Source organism: Sebastes fasciatus, chromosome 12, assembly GCF_043250625.1.
Source record: "Sebastes fasciatus isolate fSebFas1 chromosome 12, fSebFas1.pri, whole genome shotgun sequence".
Lineage (NCBI taxonomy): Eukaryota > Metazoa > Chordata > Actinopteri > Perciformes > Sebastidae > Sebastes > Sebastes fasciatus.
Window position 1 is genome coordinate 23,895,012 of NC_133806.1, and position 25,494 is coordinate 23,920,505.

The following is a 25,494-nucleotide window of genomic DNA, read 5'->3' on the forward strand; positions in this document are numbered from 1 at the left end:
CATTGGGGCCCGGGCCAAAAAGCAATCTGTGCTCTTTATTTATTCTTTGTTTCTTCCCTTACTTCTTTCAAGATGATTCTCCCCCAAGGCTCGCTCTCTCTCTTACCCTCTCTCCCCTGACAGCCCCTCATCCACATTTGCTTCTCAATATATCGAACTTGATGGTTTAATCCCGCCCTCTCCCTCCACGGGACAATTAACTGAACACAAACAATGACAGGCTCACTTAGGAATCCGTGGCACTCGGCCGCAGGGGGAAAACTGAGGGGAAATCAGCTGTTCTAGTTCTTAAGTCAGGGACCACGAGATTAGTTGGAGGGGCGTGTGAGACTGTGTGTGTGCTAGAGTGTGTCTCGTGGCAGGCATGAACACACACAAAGCGAGAACAGCTGAATATATGCCACCCTATCAATAATAATAATGCATGTGTGTGTGCACAGTGTGTGTGTGTGTGCATGCAAAGGTTCTTGAGATCACTCCGAGGCAAGCAGTTGAGTATATGGTGACTGATGTCATCTTGATTTTGACATGTACAGATCCAGTTCAATCCCGTGCCAGCCGGGAACAGCCGTGTGACATAATGTTGCTTTAAGTGAGTCTAGATTCTCACGTTGCATTTAGGGATTTTGAGTGAAGTACTGCTCATTTTTTGGAAAACGTGATTGGATGACATACAGTTTATAACTTGATTCAGGAGTATGAGGCATGAGCTTCCTGTAGCACCTCCATCATCTCATGCAGTACACTTTACAGACAAACTGGATTCACATAATTTGCCGTTTAGTTTAACTTGTTCAATGCCCGTTCAAAACATGCCCGAACGGGCTGAATGCTCGGCCTGTGGTGTCGCTCTCTTGAGAACCATTCATACAACCAACTTCACACTCGACACTGTGCTTCATTGGGTCCTCAGCAATACACCTACCATGCATAGTTGCATCACACACCCAAGTCGCGGCTATTCGCGGTCAGAAATACACTTGTTCGCGGGAGTAACCGCGACCTGGGAGTGTTTTGCATTTTGAAAAGATCGCGGTTACTCACAGTCAAAAACATCGATGAAATACACTTAGCAGAGGTAATTTCCAAATAGGCGTATTAGTGGCGTGCTTTGACGTAACCACTGCGGTTGTAAAGTAGTGCATGGATTTAATTAGCAGAGGTATTTTGCTGGCGGTAACGTTATTAGTCTGACACCGGGGGAAAACAGTCTTACTCACAGTGGAAAAACACATCCGCGGCCTACTCACGGCCACAGAGGTGAAATACACTCTGGTTCGAGTCTGCGTCCAGTTGGTCATCCACTCTCCGTCCTGAAGCCCCACCCCCCCGCTGCTGCACACAGAGCGCTTGTTTATTCAACGTTTATTAATATTGAACTACGTGTCCAAATTGCACCAAATTCGACAAAGCACTCCCGTTGGTCCCCAGCAATACACCCACCAAGTGCGAAGTCGATCGGATGAGCGGTTCTCCAGACATGCGAAGGACGTACCCGCAGACAGAGATTCTTGGCTTTATAGTTAGATATTCCTCTCCTGCATTGCCTGGTTGCCTCATCATGGAACACATTTTGCAGTGTTTACGGGTGGAAAGCCACTTGGTCAGAATGGCTCCTGTGCAGACGGGTGGTGGTATCTGAGGAGGTAATTGTAAACCCCACTGAAGCTCCTCTCTGTAGGGTAAAAAGAAGCAGCTGTGTTACATGGCTGTCTGCACACTCCCCAGGACCGACTGTGAGGGGAATTTGCCTCGCCAAAGTGGGAGAAAAATGGTTAACATTTGGAAATGTGTAGTCAAAATCTGCTGTTTCTGGTTTACTTCTTTCAAAATTTAGGTAGACGCCAGATATGAATACAAATAAACAAGTCACAAAAAGGTTGATACCCCACCCATAAGTTGATTTACCCTGGACAGAAGTTAAATTAGCTCAGTGCCTTGGCAGATATTTATTCTTTTGTTTTAGAACTAAAAATGTTTCTCAGCAGTGAAGAAACATTATTGATTTGTGCATTGTTTGCCAAAGTATTTCAAACTGTTTCATGTTTTTATGGTTGTTGTTTTTTACTTTTACTGCTTTATTAAGGGGAAAAAAAGGAATTAGGGAAACAAAGCAAATGTTAAATACAGGGTAGGGCAATGTGAAATGCACATATGACAGACTATCACTGTAGGAGAATATCCTTGTCAGGTCTGAGACAGTTTTTTCCACATTTCAGATGTGTGTTTGGCTTAGCTCTGTTAATTCTAGCTGATGACAGCTCAAGGTAGAGGCTGTCCAAAACGCAGCACAACTGGAGTTTCACTGATAGATTGTGAGTATGTAACCAGGACCGGACCACGACCTTTCTGACGGCAGTTAAACCTGAAAGCTATATCTCTTACCGTCCTCTTCAATGGTTTGACAGACAGTCATCATAAAGAAGATAAAGGGCAGGGTCCGCTGGAAAGTCTCTATGTTTTTGACACTTTTATGATGCTTTACTCTGCCTCCCTCTCCTCCCCTCCACTCATAACTCCTCTCTCTCTCTCATTCTCCAGTGGTGTCGGAGGGGCCAGTGTGTGAAACAGGGCGACGAGGGCCCGAGGCCTCAGCACGGCCAGTGGTCAGAGTGGTCGTCCTGGTCTGCCTGCTCACGAAGCTGTGAGAGCGGAGTCACCTATCGAGAGAGGCAGTGCAACAACCCAAGGTAGAGATAGACACAAAAGTAACAAAAAAAGTAGAGTAGTGCATGTTAGCAACAATTTAAATACTGTGGCAATCAGTTTTAGAGGAATAGTTTGACATTTTTGGGAAATGGTTTGCTTTCTTGTCAAGATTAAGATAAGAAGAACAAATACCACTGTCATCTCAGCTTAGCCCATTTGTGCCCGCAATGGAATTTTGTGTTTTCTGGCCTAAGCACAAATGTGAAGAAATTTTAAAAATCGGTCAAACCATTTGGCTGAAAAGGGAGTTTTTCTTATCATACTATATCTAGTATTTGGGCACATGGCACGACTGTTTAGACTCCATTATATCTTAGGAAAAAAAGTAATCCCACAAAGACTAGATATGGTATGATAAGAAAATGTCTGTGTCTCAGAAACTACAAGGAGCACAATCAAGTATTTGGTGCCTATGAACTCTTAAGAAGTTGAATATCAAAGATATGCACAAATATGCAGTGTAAAATTAACATGGAAAATACTTAATATACACTATGTTCGCGTTTTTCCTAATTTTTCAACAATCGTGACTTTGACTATTAATAAAAGTGTGATTTTTCATGTGATCTAAAAACTTTAAACCTGTACTGTTAGATACTTTGCCCAGTATCTCTGTACCAAATTTCAAGACTTTTAACAGAACAAATGCTGTGGCATTTTTCCTGATCATACTAAATTAAAGTCTTTGTGCACAAATGGGTTAACATGTTACTCCAACTTAAATCACAAACTGTTGATTTTTGAATCTTGTCTTTATGGAAAGCTAAGCTAACCACCTCCTGGCTCTAGCAATCTATCTTCTTATCTAACTCTCGGACGCAAGAAAGTGAAAGAGTATTTTCCAAAATGTCTTACAATTTCTTTAATAAATCTGTCAACACGGAGTTGATTTGTACATTTCACCAAACATATATGAAGTAAACCTTTCAAACTATTAAAATATATTGAAATGATGCAACACAAAGCTCAAAACAAGGGTAAAACCCACAGCCAAAGCTGACTGTTGCTGCTGTCCTAATTTTCAGGGACACACTGAAGGTTTCTCAAGTGACTTATGTTTTGCTACGGAGATGGTCTGTGCTGTTTGTGATTGCTTGACTCAAGGCCAAGAGTATATTAAGACACGTGATTAAAATAGTGAGGATCGCTCACATGGGTCTGTCGCTTCATCACTTATCTGCTCACTTAGTCCCTATACTCATCAGTCACTCAGGATTATTTGCTCCGCCAGTCAGTGAAGGGGCCCTATCCCGAATGCCGGGGCCTCCCCTTTATCATGTCATGCCAAGATCCTGACAAGTGGCGGGCTAAATTAGACAGAGAGTGATGAGGAGAAAGAGAGGGAGATGGTGGCGGAGGGTAAGGTAGACAAAGACAAGCAAAGGGAGAGAGAGAAAGGGGGAGGGGGGGTAGGAGAGATGACAGAGAAGGGATTAAAAAAGCGAAAGATGAAATGCAGAGATATAAAAGGAGGGAATCTGAGAGCGGGAGAGAGATAAGTGACAATGTGATTAGAGGGCTTATAGAAGGTGTAATTGTCCCGTGGAAGGGATTTTAAGGAATATAGCCTGGGGATGTACACCTGTGATTGGAAGAGCCTTCACAAAGGCACACTCACACACAGCCACATATACAGGGTAAGCATCACCTATTAGTCATGCCAGTACACAGAATTGTTGTTTGTAATTTAACACATTTTTTGCTCACTCAGATGAAATGTTTTTTTCTTCCTCGGAATTTCATGTTAACACATTGCAATTGGATATTTTCTTCTAAGTGTTACATATCATCACTCACCTGCACATGAAAAGAAATCAGGACATTGCCAAGAAAATGATTCTAGTGAAATACTGAGTATCTGAGTATTATGCAACAAACAGAGACAGATTTCTCAATCCTTCTCTGCAGACCTGCATACGGAGGGGAGTTCTGCGAGGGTTCCTCCAGGTCGTACAAACTTTGCAACACCGAGGACTGCCCCCACAACACCACTGACTACAGGGCGCAGCAGTGTGCCGAGTTCAACAGCAAACAGTTCAGAGGATGGTACTACAGCTGGAGGCCGTACACCAGAGTGGACGGTGAGACGACTGTCCCTGGCCCATTCATTTTTCAAATGACTCAAGAAAAAAAAGAGATTTAAAGAGCAATTTTAAGGGGAGGCTTTTACCAAGGAGCCGTATCATGGTAGTAAACTATTTGCTTGTGGCCCCTGTGGTTATTACCTTTTCCTCCCAGATCAAGATGTGTGTAAGCTGTACTGCTTTGCTGAAGGCTACGATTTCTTCTTTGCCCTGGCCGGCAAAGTTAAGGATGGGACACTCTGCTCACAGGACAGCACTAATGTCTGCATTGACGGACTGTGTGAGGTAACACTTCTAAATGTCAAGCAGTGAGACAGTAACACGGTTTGACTGATTTCAAAGCGTTTGGAGTTAGTGTTGGATTTTCTTTTGAAGATGATATCATACGTGAAGTCTTTGAAGTTGAGCTATAAAGTCTGAGCGTGGATATACTGTAGCAGTAGGAGAACATTGCCGTGCTGTTTCACTACTACTTTAAATGTCATGAAAAGGGATAAATGACGGTAGTTTTCAGAAACTGATGCAATTTATTTTAAAGTATATTGGATTTTATGTGTACAAGCAATAATGTTTTTCTCCCACAGAGAGTGGGCTGTGACCGTGTTTTGGGCTCCACGGCTGTGCCTGATGCTTGCGGGGTGTGTAAAGGAGACAACTCCACCTGCAAGATCTACAAAGGACAGTACACCAAGCAGCATTACACTAACCGTAAGTTATAGTCGTTAAATTGTTCATTTTAAAAGCTACTGATTTATTTCTTTATCCCAACTGCATTTTTCTTACCTTTTATCATTTTATATACAGCTACAATATGTGTTGTTTCATATTTTGCACTCTTTCTCAGAGTACTATGGGGTGGTGACCATCCCAGCAGGAGCTCGGAGTATCCGTGTGATGGAACTGAATACGTCCAGCTCCTACCTGGCCATCAGGGACACCCAGAGACGCTACTACCTGAACGGACACTGGACGGTGGACTGGCCAGGCCGACACCCCATCGCTGGAGCTATTTTTGAGTACAAGAGACCCTACAACAGACCAGAGAGCCTCATATCAACTGGCCCCACTAATGAGACGCTAGTCATAGAGGTAAGGGATCGCCTGGACACAGAAAGTACTGCTTTGACTGATATGTATACATTTAACATGTCAATGTATGTATATATTGGTGCAACAATCTCTCTTTCATTCCTGCGACTTACTTTCTTTACTTCCCATGATTACTTGCATCTAAATATTCGTGTTGTCCTTTGTCTCATCGCTCTTACCACGTTTCTCTTTCCTGTAGATATTGTTGCAGGGCTGGAACCCAGGTGTACGTTGGGAATACACTCTGAAGAAAGCCGACGAGAAAAGGAACCACATCAAACACAATTATACATGGGCCATCATACGCTCCCAATGCTCAGCAACTTGTGCCGGAGGTAAGTGTACGCCTGAATGACGTAGCATTGTGTAACAATGTTGTTGTTGTTTTTTCAAGCTGCAATGATAGATGCGTTCAAAGTATAGTAGATATCATTCTAAAATGATCTCAAAGTCGATTGTGTGGATGAAAAAGAAGAGCTCACCTTCAGATCTGAAACTCAGTCTGACCTCTCAGATCTGTAATAAGGCTTTTAGCTGCAGGTTAAATGGAGAGGGCAGCGTTCCCATCATTACCGAGGGGACATTAGTAGCTCTTGTTTGGGACTGCTGGGACCTCTTCTTGTTCTACTGGAGACCTGCTATTACACACACACACACAAACAGATACGCTAAAGCAAGCAAGCACGCACATGCATGACTTCGACCAGTGACCTTTGTACCACCTGAGGCCTAGTATTAAACACGCACACACACACACACATACACACACACACACACACACACACACACACACACACACACACACACACACACACACACACATATGCAAAGTTGTTGTAATGACCTGGGCAGACCCTGGCATGGTGATTTGAGGCTGCAGGTCAGTAGACAAAAGTCAGTAGACGCGTGAGAGTGTGTTTATCATACACATTGCTCTTTGTGAGTGCTTGTACGAGTGTATTGTGTGTGTGTGTGTGTGTGTGTGTGTGTGTGTGTGTGTGTGTGTGTGTGTGTGTGTGTGTGTGTGTGTGTGTGTGTGTGTGTGTGTGTGTGTGCGTGCACTCGCTTGCCTTCATGAGTGTGAACAAAGCCCCCAGTGTAGAGTTCCTTTTGATTGACACTGCAGGTTAAAGTTCCCCACCCTGGTCTGTCGTGGTCCACCCTAACCACCTCCACCTCTTTGTGTCCTGATTGTAGGCCACGACGGGTTGGGGGTAGTTTGCTTTATTAAAGAGTGTGACTGAATGAGTTAGGATGTGCAGATTGACCATGCCTGAGGCCAAATACCAGCCAGCTGATCTGTGAAGCTGGGATTCAGGTTTCTCATAAATCACACAACACTGTCAGATCTGCATTTGTTCCAGAACTCATCCGAAACACAAGTCAGGGTATTTCTTTCTTTTGTTTATTAGTCACTGAGAAAATAACTACAGAAAGTATTGTTTTCATATGTTACATCATCATTCTTTTAACTAGCCAGAAGGTATTTGAGTTTCAGCGTAATAGCATTCAAATGTTTTCAAATTATTAAACAGGTGTCACATATTGCAGGTATAATATATGCAAACATTTGATAGCATCCTCACAAGCAGCTTGACACACTATGACTCTCAAACAATGCTGTTTTGTTCTAAGATCCAGATAACTTTTTTGTCAAGCTGTTGTTTCCAAGGTCAAGAATGAGCCATCAAGCTCAATAACACTGGTGTTTCTCTAAATCAGTGCCAATCATCTATAATACCATAACTATTTAATCCACCACTGTAAATATGAGCCTGCAGTTTTGTTTTACTGTTATTTTATTGTAGCCAAGTGGCAGACAGAATCGAGTGTAAGTCAAAATGGAAATGATATTCTCCTTTCAACGATGATGTGCCTGAAATTATTGCTATATCACCCGTACAGGCCAGATGAACACCAAGTCAGCGTGCTACAAAGACTTGAGAGTGCAAGTGAATACATCGCACTGCAACCCCAGATCAAGACCAGCTACTGGACTGATGCCCTGCAACACCCAACCATGTCCCGCCAGGTCAGACCCTCTGCTCGTTTATACGTGTGTTGTGTTTGCTAGTCATAGTAGTGATGGTTAATGATGCAAATGCATCTACTCAGTAACTGTAGTTTTGTGATGGAATTAAAGGGTCCTCCATTGCAATTGGTTCTGTTTTTAGCCAAGCTAGCGTCATGGCTCTAGAAAGGTAATGTCGGTCAGTCGGTCCACCACTTTGGTCCAGACTGAAATAGCTAAACAACTGTTTAATGGATTGCCATACAATTTTGTGCAGGTATTCATGGTCCCCAGAGGACGAATCTTAGAAACGTTGGTGACTTTTCCTCTAGGGCCACCAGCACATTTGAAATTGTATTTGTTTAGTGAATTATCCTGACAACTATTGGATGGATTACCATGAAATTTAGTACAAATATTCATGGTATCCAGAGGATAAATCCTACTGACTTTGGTGATCTCCTAACCTTTCCTCTAGCGCCATCATGAGGTTGACATTTTTGATTTTTAATGAAATATCTTAACAACTATTGGACGGATTACCATGAAATTTGGTACAGACATCCGTGTTAGCCTCGGGATGAACTGTAATCACTTTGGTGATTGCCAAACCTTTTATCCACTGTCATCATCAGGTCAAAATTAAATAATAAGTCATTTGTCCAGTGCTTTGGATTATAAGTACATAGCTGTTGACATTCCCATCAGCCTCAGTTGTGTTTTATGTATAGTGCTAATTAGCAAATGCTAGCATGCTAACACGCTAAACTAAGATTGTGAACATGGTAAACATAACTGCTCCAAATCAGTATGTTAGCATTGTCATTGTGAGCATGTTAACATGCCGACATTAGCATTTAGCTCAGGGACCACTGTGCCACAGCACAGCCTCACAAAGCTGCTACGCCGTTAAGATTAGAGTTTAATGTGATCACAACTCATTCAACTCAAACCTTAGTAATGTCAACGACAATTTGTGGCCTCGAACGTTTGGGAATGACCTCATCAATATATCTATACTCTGGCTCTCAATCTGGACATCATTAGGAAACGGTATTTGAACGGCGCAGACATATCCTCATATTTTCCTGATACATACTTTTGGATGGAAAAAGACAGAAGAGTTTGGCCCATCTAGACTTCTAGACTTCAGGGTATGTCAATTATTCAATTGTTCAATTGGCGTACCCTGGAAGGGCTATTTCGTGTACCGTAGGCTATGTGACAGCCAAAAACATTGTTGGCTGTTACCGCTCAGCATTCTGTGCATGCACGTTCATGTTTGGAACTTGAGGAGGCGGCTTTAGGGGCCACCAGCCAAATAGGCTGATACAGTTATTCAAGCTCACCACGCTAGTGAAGAGATTCTCTTGTGAACAGTATATCCTTTTTTTTCTTTCTGCATCTCTCATCGTCTTCCTACCTTCTGTCCTTTTCACCTTCCTCCTCCGTCACTCCTCCTGAGCGCCATGTGTTATTGGTCTACAACACCTACACATCTGTTCTGTAATTTCTTGACATGCGGTGTCAAAAAGGGCTGTTTATTGGTTGAGTCAACTCTTCCCAACTTCCCACACTATCTCCTAATAATAAAGTCAATGAAGGGTGTCAGGCAGCACTGGCTGTATTGTCCACCCTTTTCCCAGCCCACGAAAGCACCTGTTCCATTATGATGACATTTTCCATTCATGTAATGAAAAATAAACGTACATTTTGGCCAAAACACATGTGAGAGACACGGGGAAGTTCTGGATATTCTCTTTGTGTCTTCGTCCAGTTCAGCATGATACCTCACCAGCTGTCAGGAATGGTTAGCTTCTGTGTTTGTTTCATTCAGCAGGCCAAGGACTTGTAAACCTTTTTTCACATGTAACATCGCTGTGGGACTCAAGCTCATAACAAAACGGCAGTTGTCTGGCCCTATCAAGACCCACCAGAGACATCACTTTTGAACGTGTAGTTTAAGAATCAGCGCTGAATGCAAAATGTACTGCCAGCTGAATTGATGGGGCATGTTGGTTCCCTCCAAACCTTGATGATCATCAGAATCACAAGTAACAAGATTGATTTTCTAGTTGGGAACCAAAGTAGGAAATGTTATCATATGTTGAGGTTTACTTCCAGGATGCTGTGGCCTTTTCTCGATGTTGTAAAATGTCAGCGCTGTCACTTAGAGTGGCAATAGCACATTTTCTCTGATGTATGATGATACCAGACAGAGAGAGAGAGAGTGGGAGCGGGACCCACTAATGGTTCTGCGGTTTTCAGGGTGTGGTTCTGTGGGATCTTGGCTCGGCTCAGTCGGTTCGGTCACTGTCTATACCCCTGACACACAGAGCCAAGGCAGAGGATCAAAGATCAGTCAACGTGGTCCGATGCTGCGGACATCATAGGGAGTGGTTCGTCCCGTTGACAGGCAGGACATGTGTGAACACACACACACATATAAAGACACACACGGGGGAAATGTCCCTCCCTTGTCTCCGCTGCTCTGGACAGTGTCACGAAGGGTAAAACCCCTGGCCAGAAAAACAAATCAGTGAAGACACTCCTGGGATGACATTGGTTTTAATGAGAAGGGAGAATTGTTGATGAAAATGGGATTTTTTTTTTTTAAAGCTAAGTCAGTTAGTTAACCAGACATGCTAATGTTTGGAGCTGATATTAGAGCAGATAAACACGTTTCTTACACTTTTCTTTGTAATTTTTGGTTTTGAAAAGGCTAAAAAAAGACACCAACCTCCAACCTTTTTATGTATAAAGTATTTATTTTTTTTACTACAGACCCATGCAGGGCGCCTCCATCCAAAGCTTGACAGGTCTGCCATGCCTTGTTAAGGTTGCTAAGCTATAATTGGACGGTCAATTTTCGGGGGGAGCAAATTGTCAATTATCATACACTTTGTATGAAATAACTCCATATATTACCTCTAGTTATGGCTTATAACTTCCTATATACTTAGCTCACTGTCTGCAATTATTAGCCCAGGCACAAAACATATAGCTTGACCCGCCAGATGGTTTGTTACACGCAACCATCTGAGAAGCTGTCATTGGAAACTGTTTGGAAAAGGGCAGGAACTTAAAAAAAAAAAAAATACTTGGCAGGTGATTGGATGAACTATCTGTCAATCAAACTCTTGCCGAAGCCAGTCGGGAGAAGAGAGAAACCATTTTTTCCATTGAGAAAAGCCTTCAGTGCCGTTCTTTGCTCTTCTTTCAATGAAGATACATTTCTGATATAACTGATGCCATTGCAGCATCAATGCAAACCTCTTTAGGAGCTGCCATTGTTGTTCAGAACGAACAGTCGCATCTCTGTGTCGTCACACACCTTTAAACCACGCCCGTAGCTGCCAAAGGACTCTGATTGGTCCGGACACAAACACATTACTTGAAGCCTGACAAGATGGATTTTTGCGTGATATATGATCCTGCGATTTCTCGTGTGATCTCGTCACATTGCGGGAATCCAGCTGCCGCGCAAGGTAACAAAACATAGGCTAGCAGACTACAACCGAAACAGAGCATGTGTAGAACTCCGATCCTCTATCAGGACTACCGAAGATAGTGCAGGAGAGTTATAGAGTACAGTAGATGTCTGTCTCCAAAGCAATAACAAGAGCATTTATCTCGAGGATTTTGACAGCTGCTGTTGAGGCGTCAATTCCTCCGTGCCTCTATTCTGAGTATTCCCACGTACGCTCTTAGCAATGGTCTGAAATATCAGCCAGATTCTTGCAAACGAAGTGGACACCGCTGACAAAGTTGTGCCTTGATTTACAAGCAGAGAGCGGTTTTTAGCCGAGACACTGACCTCATCTTGGTCAGCGTCGCATGTGGATGTCCAGAAAAATGTCTGTTGTTGCATGTTCAAATGTGACTTTTTGTCCCCTGCATGTAAAAACTGTTTTGTTCTGTTGTGGCCAAGTCAAGCCTATCAAAATATTTTAAGTAGCCTCATTATTTCTCGATTTTTAGAGGGCCATGCCAGAGACAGGCACAATAAGGCCTTGTAGGCATCAGTGCCTCTATTGTTATGAGTCACTTTCTATTTTGCTAAATGCGTGAAATGTAATATAATATAGTTAGTTTTAATGTTTGAGAAGCAATGAAATACAAAATTACTGGATTTTTGTTTTATTTGCAATACAGTGTTTGTCATATGCATATAAAGTATACATAAAGTGAAATATACAGGATACATGCAGTCATTGTGTATGATGCTGTTGATGCTGCCATCATGTTGCCAAGAGCAGAATGGCTGGCCATCAGCTGCTGTCTGGTACACACACACAGGAAGAAGACAGGGCAGGGCAAGAGAGGAACAGTGGTGGTGTTTGGTTACTATGAAGCTCACTCCCACCCAAACTCTCTCACCCTTTCATCAAGACTCCCAAGGAACGATTTTCTCTACTACACCCCACCCAATGAACAGTCCAAAGTCAAAAACTCCAATAAAAATCTATTACAGTAAACACTGATGCACACATTTCCAGATTCATCTTCACACTATATCTCCCTCCGCTTTTGTTCCGGATGCTTTACTTTGAAATCCCCCCTCTTTGCTCATGAAGTCATCTCTTCTTTAATCTGCATTCCATTGGTGGCGTCCCAACACAGTATTATACGGGGCACCACTGTTATGTAATCACTCCGCACTGAAATCATGGAATCCCAGTTACGTTACCCTTTCTCTCATGTTTTATAGTAACCAACAGCTGTTCAAAAGGGGGATTTTTTTCCTCCGCATAGCAGCGTCAGTGCCTTCTTTTTCCTTTCTCGCTCATTTTGTGTCTGTCTCCGTTTTGGAACAGGTATCCTAGGAAAAATCCGGCATGATGACCACAGAGCTGTCTCATATTCACTGACATAAAGTAGCGATCGTGTTGACAGGAAATATATAAATGAAGTAAAGTCATCAGAAAAGGAGGTCACGTCCCTCCAGAGCTTTTGTTAGGGCAGACGTTTTAAGTAATAATGCCATGGTTGTGGTTCATTGTGTCATCATTTGTACCAATGTGTCGTATTTAATTTGATGTAGTCATTGCTTCGCTTTGTTTTCGCTGTTATATTTGAGAAAAACTGGTAGTGTGAGCAGAGCGCATTAGTGCCAGCTTTACAGATTATTCCCACCCAGGCTTAAAAACGTCTGCACTCATAGAGTTGTCAGGCACTTTGGATGAAAGAGATCACCAAATGTTATGTTAGGATGGCTACCACTGTACTCCACCTACAGTCGACGTTATTAACTGTTGGGTTGTAGTGGAGTAATTACTGTTACCAAGGATTCTTTTACAAAACAACACTTTTTAGTTGCTTTATAATGTGGAATTAAAGCCCAGCAACGAAAACACATTTGAACTAATAGGAAGCTTCACTGTCAACTGAGTCTTTTATAATATTATAAAAGGGCAACAGATTTACACAGCTATTATAAGGCCAAATGTAAAAAAAAAAAAAAGAACACGTACCGTTTTATGTCGCCTCCACTTTTCTTCGTGCTCCAAAAACAACACACAGTCTCTGGTCTGGTCTCTCTCTCTCTCTCATGGGTTGAAAATCAAGCTGTTCCACTTAGTGCACCCCCCCTAGAGGCCTGGAGAACTTCCATTGTGTTGACTTTAGTATTTAATACTCTTATCAACATGGGAGTGGGCAAATATACTTGCTTTATGCAAATGTAGTCATAAAGTTATTACTAGAAATCAATTAACAACACAGAAGAAATGACAAATATTGTCCAGAAACCCTCACAGGTACTGCATTTAGCATAACAAATATGCTCAAATCATAACATGGCAAACTGCAGCTCAACAGGCAACAACAGCTGTCAGTGTGTCAGTGTGCTGACTTGACTATGACTTGCCCCAAAACTGCATGTGATTATCATAAAGTGGGCATGTCTGTAAAGGGGAGACTCGTGGGTACCCATAGAACCCATTTTCATTCACATATCTGGAGGTCAGAGGTCAAGGGACGCCTTTGACAATGACCAGTGAATGACAGTTTTTCCAACTTAACGTAAGTACGGGGTGTTAATTAGCCTCCTTCACGACAAGGTAGTATGACATGGTTGGCACCAATGGATTCCTTAGGTTTTCTAGTTTCATATGATAGCAGTATCTTTTAAAACCTGCTATAAGTGCTAAAGAAATTAGTGGCGTGAAAACGAATGTTTGTTTAACACGTTCACTTTGACTGCCGTCATTTTGGCTTTCTGCTGCACGTTATTTTTATTTTGGAGCATATTTCTGTTGTTGTATTTGTTTTCATGTTTTCATGTGTTTGTGAATTGGCATCATTTCTGAAGCTGCAGCACGTTTCTCCTAATGGAAATGTTTTGGGCCGTTGTAGAAAGACCTTGGACACTGAAGAAAAGGAAAAACTAGTGATGCCCATCAAGCAAACATGGTAGATAAATCCAAAATGTAAAGAAACTGTCGAGAAACTGCCAATATATAGTCAGTAAAAACTCTGGCAGTTTGAGGAGAGTTAACTTGCATGTTTCACTTACTGTACACAACAGAAATCAATGAGAAACATGGAAATTTCATTTGGCTCTTTTTGTTACAGTATTTTTATTGATTGATAAATCAATTTACTCGTCGAGGGGGAGCATGACATTTGTTCTGCCTCCAAAGGGGTCATGACTGAAAAAGATTGAGAACCACCGGGTTCAGTAAAAGCTAATATTTCACCATAAAATTTGTCATATATAGAGCTGTAATAGCTCATTTTATGCACTCTATAAAATCTCAGTATATTGAAACAACACTCAGTGAATGGTCTCAACTAGGTTTGTCAATTATACCCTTGTAGAAATCAGATAACACAACGGCACATATTACCGTGCACATATATGTATGTGAACCAAATTCATGTATCGTGTTTCTATGCCACGCTTACAGTGGAAAATTGAATTATGTTCCTATTGGTAAACTGATCGTATAGTGGAGTCAGAAACGAACCATTTCAGGAGAGAAGAGAGGGCATAAATTAGGGAGGACATGGGGGAACTCTTGCTCACAGCGTTTGAGGGGTTTACACCGAGAAGCCGAACAATTCAAGCTTTATCTGCACATTTACAGTGTGTCATTATCTGCTAGTCAGAGACAGTGACTGTCTCACTTCCATATGTTTCAGTCGGCACTTAACTGCTTACTCATGTCTCGGGATACTGTAGGTACAACAGATGCTTCGTTCCCCCCCAAACCTCTACACACACACACACCACTTGTCTGCAAAGGGAGCACGGCCTCTCTCTGTCCTCTTACCCCCCTCGGTTTCTGTCTGTCCCACTGTCTGACTCTGTTTCCCTCTGTCTCTCTCTCTCACATTCTCACACACAGAGGCATAGGTGAAGCCTTTGAGGTCAGTTCCTTCTGTCCCACCTCTCTCACACACACACACACACACTGCACAGAGCTTGGTTGTACGACCTCCACTGCAGTGTCCATTACCTGGGTGGCTTCAGGCTCCGCTGTAAACATAACCCTAATGGCCTGGACACTTTGATGTGATGTCTTTTTTTCTCTGTGACCTCATGCACACACACACACACACACACACACACATACACACACACACACTGATTCCACCAAGCAGTCAGCCAAGGATAGCTGCCATTCAAACTTTGCTGTGCTCGGGGTCGCAGCACTTCCAATCTCTCACCAGGGATTTGTGGTGCTGTGGCTTTATGACAAACACACACTCTGTCTGCGTGTCTGTCTGTCTGTCTGTCTGTCTGTCTCAAAATATCTTTAAAAAGTCACCTATAAATAATCGTAGATGTTGATGCACCTCTCTGATATTCCTTCTTTCCACTTTGCTTTCTTTTCTCTCTCTCTCTCTCTCTCTCTCTCTCTCTCTCTCTCTCTCTCTCTCTCTCTCTCCACCACTTACAAAGTTACACACACCACCGCCCCTATCAGCGTTCACTCACTAATGGATGTGTGTGTTTACACTGAGTTGAGGAAGCAGTGATAATGGTGGCTGTAAAGTAATCTCACAACTGTTAACACTCGTCTACTATCTCCTTCATTATCTACAGCTGGGGCTGCTTAGGTCTTTCTGTGTGTGTGTGTGTGCACACATGTGTGTTTATGTGTGCGTGGGAGCATGGGAAGAAGACACTTCTAGAGCTACTTTGCTGCCCTACACGTTTTTTTTTAATTCAGTAATATGATTGACAGATTCTGAGTGTTTGAGTATATTATATATTTACGTGGAGGTCTTTGGGAACTGATAATTACACAACTGTCAGATAATCTATGAATTTATAAAAAATGCAGCTAAACTAAGCTGTCTTTTAGGTAAAGTCATGATACCACATTAAAACTTGTGATTTTTATGTATTAGAGACTTTTTTTAATTGAGGATGTTAAATCAACGCTGATTATTGTAAGTAGGGTGTTGTTATTGCATTATTTAAATTGCATCTCTTGATTAAATGAATAGTTGTCAAGGTGATTAAATATCCAGATGTTTGTTACATTATTTTCTCAAGTAGAGGAACATTTTATGACATTATGATTTTGTGAATTCTTAGTGGGCTCAAGAAGACCCATCGAGCTTTGTAACAACATATGCTGCCAGACTTGAAATTTAAATACGAGCATTTAAAGCAACCAAATTCCCATGTTACAGCAGAAAACCTGCACAATATTCATATTAGGTATTCTATCTTCTAACCTCCAGGCTTCATTTCCATGCTTTTACACTCAGTTATTTGCAGCACTGTATAGTGTGGTATATACAGCGCTCAGATTTCATATTAAACGCTCATAACATGCATATAATATAGTTACAGTGTCGCTGTAGTGTTTGGGTTTCTGATGATCACATTAATTTGTGTGTCCGACTATATGAGAGCTCTGTTTCGTGGTTTAATCAACCAGAACTGATTACAATTGTACCTTTGTGAAATGCCTGGTACGGTATAGAACATTTTGATTGAACTAAACTGAAACATATTGTCCTAGTTTCTTTTTTTCACCAAGCATCTGGGGAAGCTTTTCAAAGCCTCCTCGTGCATAAACTGTGAGCCGAGAGACACAAAACATGTGCTGGGCCGACCAAAACATTCATGCTAGACTAGACAAGCTATCTGTGGTCATCAGTCCATCTCTGCTACTATTCTGAGGCCCCGCAGTTATTTCATTTTGCTGCGTCTGCACCCGGCAAGTTGGAATGAACCGGCATTACATCATGGAAAAAGGTTTCCGATGCCCATGCCTCACATTTAGAGCATGATATCATTCTCTCTCGCAGCGTGGACGTACACTGATATAAGCGGAGAAACACCCACACACACTGACACTTGAAAGCTCAAACACGCACACACAGTGGCACAGCCATAAACACTGGCCCCGAAGTTATTTAATGCCTCCGGTGAGCATCTAGTCAGCGTCGTTTAGACCACAGAGGCTATCTGACACTCTGTCCACAGGACATCTGATCCCCCCGTGCTTCTGTCCAGAGAACGGTACGCTTACTCATCCTCCAACATCCCCCCCCCCCCACCTACAAATAACAGCCAAGGCAAAGATCACAAGGTGGTGTATAACTTGATATGGCATTAATCAGTATATTATACAGCCATGCCAGTGAGGTCACCGTGGTGATAAATCCATGGTATAAGTAAATGCCCTTCAGTATTAATTAAAGCTCTAATATATCACCTTTATCATCTACCACATTAGAGCCTTCATCGTCAGATGGCTATATTTTACTTTACCGTGCAGAAACTGATATCTAAGATTTGATGTAAGAGAGATTAAAATAAGACTTAATTAAGTGTGCCAGTATGATGTCATAACTGTAGCAAGTAGGTAAATGTTCTTACATAATAAATCTATGATATCAGCTAACCACTACAGGCTTGCGTGTTACATCATGGAAATCATGCACATATTTATGGAGAAATACAAATTAAGACTCAAGTGTATTGAATTTCCCCTCTCTCTTGAAGCCAACAATGCAAGCGAAATGTGTCCAAATAAGACACAACGTGGCTCTAAAAATTGCTGTGACTTAAAGTGGCAGTAGGCAGTATATTTTTGGCATCATTGGGCAAAAAAATAACCTTTCAGCATATTGTAATTCAAGTGTTCTGAACTCTGCACCTCATCATGGCTCTGTTTTCAGGCTTTAAAAAATCGAGCCCGTGACGGGAGGCTTTGGCCAATCACAGGTCATTTCAGAGAGAGAGAGTGTCCCTATTGGCTGTGCTCTGGCTGGTGGGCGGTGCTTGGTATTTCTTCAACAGATCTCATGGCTGCCGGGTTACAAACTTTCCCATTTTACAGCTAAACAGTACACTACAAGATGTTTCTGAAAACATTTGACACGAGAAATAGGCATTACAGTAACCGAATTGATTCATATTTGATCAGCGCTGCCTAGTTTGACCGTTTGCAAGTGATTGAAAGCCGGCTCTCATAGACGGCAGCTGAGCGGCCGACTCCAGATCAGCTCTGACTGCTTGTTTTCCTCCGGTCTGTGAAATCTTGCAGATGCCATTAGGAGCACCGGAGGACACAGAGGCACATGATTTTTTTTTCAGATTACCTGTCTCATGCACTACTGTCAGGATATAATGACCGTTTTATAAAAGTAACTTTTTTTTTAATCATATTTGCTCCATTTCTACCCACTGCAGCTTTAAGTATGCCAGTATGATGTCATACTGTAGCAAGTAGGTAAATGTTCTCACAAAATAAATCTATGATGATCAGCTAACCACTACAAGCTTTTATTCTCTTTGTTCATGGAAATCCTGCACATATTTATGGAGAAATACAAATTAAGACGTAGGTGTATTGAATTTCCTCTCCCTTTAAGCCAATAATGCAAGCGAAATGTGTCCAAATAAGACACGCCGTGGCTCTAAAAAATTGCTGTGACTTAGGTTGGACTTTTCCTTCCATTTATTTATGTATTCAATAACTCCGTGAGGATTTAGCTCCTATTTCGGCGCCAAAGATGTCAGCATGTTAAATTATGTTACGCGTGTGTGTTGATCACTCGGTTAAATGTTTAAATAATAGAAATGTTCATCTCCACATTCAACCTCAAATCATCCTTTGATGATACCACAGCGCGTCCCTTCATCCCGACAAGCCGTGACACATATTAAACCAGATGGAATTTCTCCATCCGTATTTATTTAGATTCCATAGTGCGTGTATAATGCCCTTCAGAGCGAAACTCTTCTCATCCTCCTTATACAACATTCCAGGCAAGTGATGCACCAAATTACCACAAATAAAGTTTAGACTGTTAATATATACAACTGTGTGTGCTGACAGCAGTGTGTTTTGGGTTGTTTGGGGTAGATCTTAGGAGGCTGGGTGGGTACATTGGGGTGAAGTGTAGCGAGAGGGTGACAGAGTGTGTGATGAGGGATTGAGCTGCCTGCACCTTGAGTTTTGGGGTCACTTGGGATGGATGCAATGAAGCTTTGAGGAAGAGAGAAAGGGATAGGAGGCTCAGGGGATTAGGCGACTTAGACGTGTGGTCTGCCTGCATGCAGTGTTGGAGAAAAAAGCCCTAAAAATAACATTAACTGTCCTGAACTGAGCACTCATCAGGATCAGAGGGGTGTTGTATCTCAGATGAATCCATATGAAGGATGCTTAAACGTATTTGTTAGGAGTGCACAGTACGAATAGAGGTAATTATGAAAGAGATATGGGGTGATGTTTAGTTTTAGTGGTGATGAGGGCTGATTTTAGGCAAGGAGGGGGTTTAAAACTGTGCAGCGGGGTTTAAGTTACAGTTTAAAAGCCTGGTGTTTCGGCTGTTCTGACTTGCTGTGAAGCCAGTCAGCCCAAAACAAAATGTCTAGACTTTCATCTTTATTTTTATTTTCACATTATTGGTATTGCCTGCCAGTGAGTTAGGTTTCTCTGTGAAAAGGTGTTTAACCACTGAAAACGAGAGAGCTATTTAAGCTTTTGTTACACATAGAGTAAGTTCTGGGTTTTACAGTCCCTTCTGTTTTATTCCTGGAGAAGAATAAGCTGAAGAGAAGTGGCTTACATACGACACAGGGGAGTCTTCTCCAACCGCTGTCATTGTACAGTTATCGTGTCATTCGTGAATTCCCGCTGGCCTGTCTGAAGAAGTGATTGAGGAGCTCTTGCATGTTGACTCAGCAGGTATGTGTTGTGTTGTCCCAGCTGGTCTGTAGGAGAGTGGGGGTCGTGCAGCCGGAGCTGCGGAGGAGGGGAGCAGACACGGCAGGCCCGGTGCGTCCAGAGGACCAGCCAGACCGACGTAGACGCCGTGGCCGACTCCCACTGTGCCCCGCCCACCCCGGCCAGGAGGCAGGCCTGCAACACGCACAGCTGTCCGCCAGTTTGGACCGCTGGGTCGTGGTCACAGGTAAGCATGTGTGAAAGTGATCTGCCAAGTCATGTTTCAATATGCTTACACTGATGTAAGTCAGTAAAGGCAGGAAAAACGTTCGCCATTCAGCCTAAAGAGCTCTACACACTGTTGGCCTTGATGGCTTCACCACATTTTATGACCGTGATCTCAGTGGCTTTAAACTATGAATGTGCCCACTGAGACCTCCCATGTTTTGTTCTCCGTCCAATTCCTATACATTGTGTGTGATGACTTGTCTCACTGTTAAACTGCCATTTTACCCCAAATACCCCTTAACTGCCTGCCACAAATGGTGTCCAGTTCACTTCCTCTCTGTGGCACAGTGTAGTGCGTCACAGCCCCCCCGTTTCTTGGATGTAGTGCAAGATTTTGATTTAGGCCGTGCCATCAGATGTGTGCACAGGACCAGAATGGATATTGGGGGACATTGTTGGACTACCTCAGAGGAAGTATTGAGGAATTAAAGCACAATAAGTCACTGTATGGAGAATGTGAATATATGGAAGTAGTCATTTGGAAATGCTTTTCTGTGCGTAGTTGGCTTGTTAAGATCTTTTTTTTCTGTGACATTAGTTTAAGTGCTTTATACATTTAATAACTACATTACGTCAAATTCATTTTGACAAAAAGAAGGTGGCCCGGCTACCTCTAAAATGATGAATGTACTAAAAGAAAGCTTATTGTCACTGTGATCTACCAGTCATAAAGAGAAAGGTATAGCTTAAAGCAGGGGTTTACAAAGTCTGAGACTGTGGTCCTCCTCATAGACAAAGCTTGGAAAAAGATGCCCCTTCACCCCCCCTTAATTTACTTGATTAGTTCCACTCAATTCCTGGATGCCTATGGGATCATAAATATGTTATTTGATCCCATAGACACTCAACTATTGAACCAAGAAAGCCTAATATTAACATAACTTCGGACTACACCGAATACATAAAAAAAAGGTCTGTCCTACGGCATTTATTAGTTACTGAAAAAACACAGTAAAATTCCCTAAAACTACTGTATCTCTGAAATATCTCTTCAACCAAATCACACACATTCAGGATATTCTGTGTGATCTTCTTTTGATAACTAATATAATACCTAATGAACCTCCCCTGAAACTCAGCTCCCCTGGGGAGGCCTGCCTCACACTTTGAAAATCATCGTCACGTTTTCCATGTATTTGCCAGTGTTCTCGTAAGTGTGGCAGCGGCCTGAAGAAGAGGACGGTGCAGTGTACGAGCACCGACCCGGGTGCCCGGACGCACACGCTGGCGGACAGTTTGTGCACGGGCCTGTCGAAACCCGCCAGTCAAGAATCCTGTTTCATCAAACGCTGCCCGAAACAACGTAAAGTCCAGTGGTTTGTCTCCACATGGCAAGAGGTGAGTCAACTTCAGTAATAAAGACTGATGAAACAATATGTAACAAAGATAAACACAGTATTAGTGATACAGTATGTCAAATTATAATTGTTTAGCTAATGTTAATACGTTCTCTCTCTCTCTCTCTCTCTCTCTCTCTCCACTTCTTCTCTGTTCCTTTCCTTCTTTGATCGTCCAGTGTACGGTGACATGCGGTCGTGGCTCTCAGGCACGCTTCATCAAGTGTGCAGAGAAGGTGTGTATTGCAAATGTGAAGATGTTTACTCAAATATAGCAAAATATTCATTCCTAATTATTAAATTAGTAACTTTAGGCATTAATTGAGACAAAAATCACAGTTTTAAATTCTCACCTCTTCAATAAAGAGTAGTTTTCTTCAGGGTGTCATGTTACACAATGGCATCTTTTGGCTTTACATGAATATTTTGTGTTTTTCATAATACAGGACACTGCAGGAAAGTACAGAGAGCTTGCTGCCAAAAAGTGCCACCATGTCCCCAAGCCCACAGTGGAGCTCCAGAGGCCCTGCATCCTGTCCGAGTGCCCCGTCCGCACTACCCCACCCGTCCACCGATGGAGCACGCACCATCGCACCCATCCACCTCAACCTCTCCCTCAACCTCCGCCGCCTCGTGCAGAATGGCACTCATCACCTTGGTCTCAGGTACGTTAACATAGAGCAGGATTACTTTAGCTGAACCATGTAAGGAGCAACGTGTTACATTTTATGTTTGCAGACTTTCTGCTTTGTTGATGGTTACTTTGTAAGCTCATCAACGCTTGTGTGATTGACAAGAGAAGAGGAATTGAATGTGTTATAACTAGGGCTGTCATTCGCTACAAATATTTAATCGCAAATTTTTTTTATCTATTCAAAATGTACCTTAAAGGCAGATTTGACAAAATTTAGCGCAAGTTGGTAGCGTTATTTACTCTCTTTCCTGACGAGCTAGCATGACATGGTTGGTACCAATGGAATCCTCAGGTCTTCTGGTTTCGTATGGTGCTTTAAAACTGAGCCGGGTGCAACCACCGGAAGATCGATCGCGTTAATGCTTTAAAGAAATTAGAGGCGTTAAAACAAAATTGTGTTAACGTGTTATTGCGTTAACTTTGACAGCCCTAGCTATATCCAGTAGACAACCTCAAGGTCTGGAAAGTGAAGCCAGTGCAGAAGTGCCTTAAACTTGCATTCTTTCTAATAGCCAGCAGGGGGCGACTCCTCTGGTTGCAAAAATAATTCAGATTGTACAGAAGTCTATGAGAAAAATGAGCCTACTTCTCACTTGATTTATTACCTCAGTAAACATTGTAAACATGAGTTTATGGTCTCAATCGCTAGTTTCAAGTCTTCTACAATACATTATGATGTTCATTTAGTAAATTATGACCCCATTTAGAGTCAAATAGACCATAAAGCAGGGGATGCTTCGGGGCGTGGCTACCTTGTGATTGACAGGTCGCTACCACGGCGTTGTCTGGTCTGGGAGTTGTCTGTGTTTTGGTCTTTAACCCTTTCACAATGTGTTTTCAGTTCACGGAAGTTAATTATAACATTTTTGGTCGCCTAATAAATGTCTTATTCAGCGTTCGGTTGTACTTAGCTCCACCCTCTCTCTAGTGTCTCCTGGTTGCAAAAACAAACAGCCAAAATGCTGAACTTGAGGCTTCAAAACGCCAGTCCACAAACCAATGGATGACGTCACAGTCACAGTCGATAATTATAGCGCGGCTCATAACATTCATAGTATCCATCATCAAGGTTTTTGTCCCTTTATACTCTACAGTGCACAGTGACATGCGGAGGAGGAGTGCAGGCCAGGACAGTCCAATGTCTGGTCCAAGGGAAGCCCTCTCCTGGCTGTGCCCTTCATCTTAAACCTGCAATGTCCCAGGCCTGCAACACCAACTTCTGCCCGCAACCTGAGAAGAAAGGTACTGAACATAATGTAGTACTACTTTGATGTTCGTATACAAACTCTTGTAATCTGTAGTCTGAACATTTATCTATCTTTCTCGCTTTTTTTCAACAGACCTTGCATGTCGGGATTACTTCAACTGGTGTCACCTGGTGCCCCAGCACGGAGTCTGCAACCACAAGTTCTATGGCAAGCAGTGCTGTCAGTCATGTTCCAATTCAAACCTATAATCCTACAGAGTGACTCTGTCTGTGACACAGACAGATAGGTAGCTAGATAGACAAAAAAGACTATATTTGACGTCCATGCTTGAAAAGACTGTGTTTTTTTGCTTTAAGCGTGTGGCGAGCACTGAAAACAAAAAGGACACTTCAATGGAAGTGCAAAAAAGAGGGTTCCTTTCTTTCTTCTCCCTTGCGATGCCGGACATCTGGATACAAGAACTTGATTCACTACACAGGAATGTGATCAGGACAGTACAAATAAAAAGGAGAGAAGTCATGAGGAGGAGCTAGCAACATGGGAATCTTGATTAAAGCGAATAGGACTGACATATCCAAAAGAAACTGAAAACCTGAGAAGTCCCAGCTTTGTTTATATACTGTATGTAACTGAAGAGATCTGTGCCCAGGACACCCAACATCTCCCAGTCAACCGAAGGCCATCGATGGCAGGCCAACAGAGAAATAAAACAGTTGACGAGGTTTCAGGCACTGCCACGCAACAACACGCGATGATACGCCCCGGTCTGGGATCTGATAATGAAAAGGGATGTTTCAAAGAAGCAAGTAAGAGAACATAACTTTACTCTACGTACGGCTTGATAAAAAACAGACTGGGAATAATCAAAGTGGGCTTCCTCAATAGCTGGACAATAGCAGGAAGCTTTGGCTGTCACGAAATAAAAGAAAAAAGGAAAGAACAAAACGAAATGCATCCTACATGAGAGCTATTCTGAGATGGGTCAAGGCTGCGTGAACTGACTTTCATACTCAGCGGTGCTACAACGTTGTCTTCCGTCACCAAATCAACGTGAAATCCTCAAGTTTCAGGAAAGAGCAAATGAATTTGTGTGACCCATGTACAGTATTGTTTGTTTTATTTATTGGCTTTACGATACAGCGTTGCTGGAAGACTGTATTAATAAGCAGTATAAATGTGTCATTGTATTACTCTAAACCCTAAACCCATTACCTTTACATTTTGTATCATGTTTCATAGGATTTCATGCTGACAAACTGCACCTTTTTTTTATTCAAAAACATTTATTTTATTTTTAAGAAAATGTGTTGTCAAAAGCCCAATTCATCAATGTCAATTATTAGAGATCATTTTACAACCGCTGCCAAGTACAAATCTTTTATTAATCACAAAATTGTATGAACGTGCTGTTTGACGAGTCACTGCTCCATCTTTCCATTACATACATTTAATAGACAACTCATGTATTGCATGCATTGATATGGCACAAACGATAATGCATCGGTTATGGTTAAAAGCACTGATAGACAGGCGATGGCTATTTCAATGTGATTTTTTTACCATGTAAATTAAATAACAATAAACAAATGTGTGTCACGTCAGCATCTCAACTGTGGCTCGAGTCCTGATTTTCATTTATTTGATTCATTCTTCTCAGCTGTCAGTTTGAGTGAATTCGATCTTACCAGGGCGGTGTGAAACTTTAAAAGTCTAAATATATTCTTTCAAACTGGAAACAAGTTCAGGAAGGGAACTTGATCCCTTCAATCATACTTTTTTGGCTGAAGTCTTGGCAACTGGGCACGATATTGTCATCATGCCCTGACAAAGGATTGGTCTTTCAACAAACTGCAAACAACAAACTGCACAGGGTAACACTATCTCAAAAATGAAGGGGAGTAGTACAGTTTAGCCTTGGTGCAAGTTTAGTT

The 25,494-nt window shown here is 42.2% G+C and overlaps 1 protein-coding gene across 1 annotated transcript in view; it reads left to right on the plus strand.

Annotated features, from left to right (window-relative positions):
* adamts16 (ADAM metallopeptidase with thrombospondin type 1 motif, 16) overlaps positions 1–25,178 on the plus strand; it is a 57,546-nt gene extending 32,368 nt beyond the window's left edge. Inside the window, exons 12-24 of the mRNA XM_074654223.1 lie at positions 2,542–2,690; positions 4,618–4,790; positions 4,948–5,078; positions 5,378–5,501; positions 5,638–5,882; positions 6,082–6,217; positions 7,788–7,914; positions 20,079–20,283; positions 21,468–21,662; positions 21,841–21,897; positions 22,108–22,326; positions 23,450–23,597; positions 23,696–25,178. Of these exons, the coding sequence (XP_074510324.1) occupies positions 2,542–2,690; positions 4,618–4,790; positions 4,948–5,078; positions 5,378–5,501; positions 5,638–5,882; positions 6,082–6,217; positions 7,788–7,914; positions 20,079–20,283; positions 21,468–21,662; positions 21,841–21,897; positions 22,108–22,326; positions 23,450–23,597; positions 23,696–23,811 (2,025 nt within the window). The 3' untranslated portion in view covers positions 23,812–25,178. The remainder of the gene's footprint in view (positions 1–2,541; positions 2,691–4,617; positions 4,791–4,947; positions 5,079–5,377; positions 5,502–5,637; positions 5,883–6,081; positions 6,218–7,787; positions 7,915–20,078; positions 20,284–21,467; positions 21,663–21,840; positions 21,898–22,107; positions 22,327–23,449; positions 23,598–23,695) is intronic.
* The last annotated feature ends 316 nt before the right edge of the window (positions 25,179–25,494 follow it).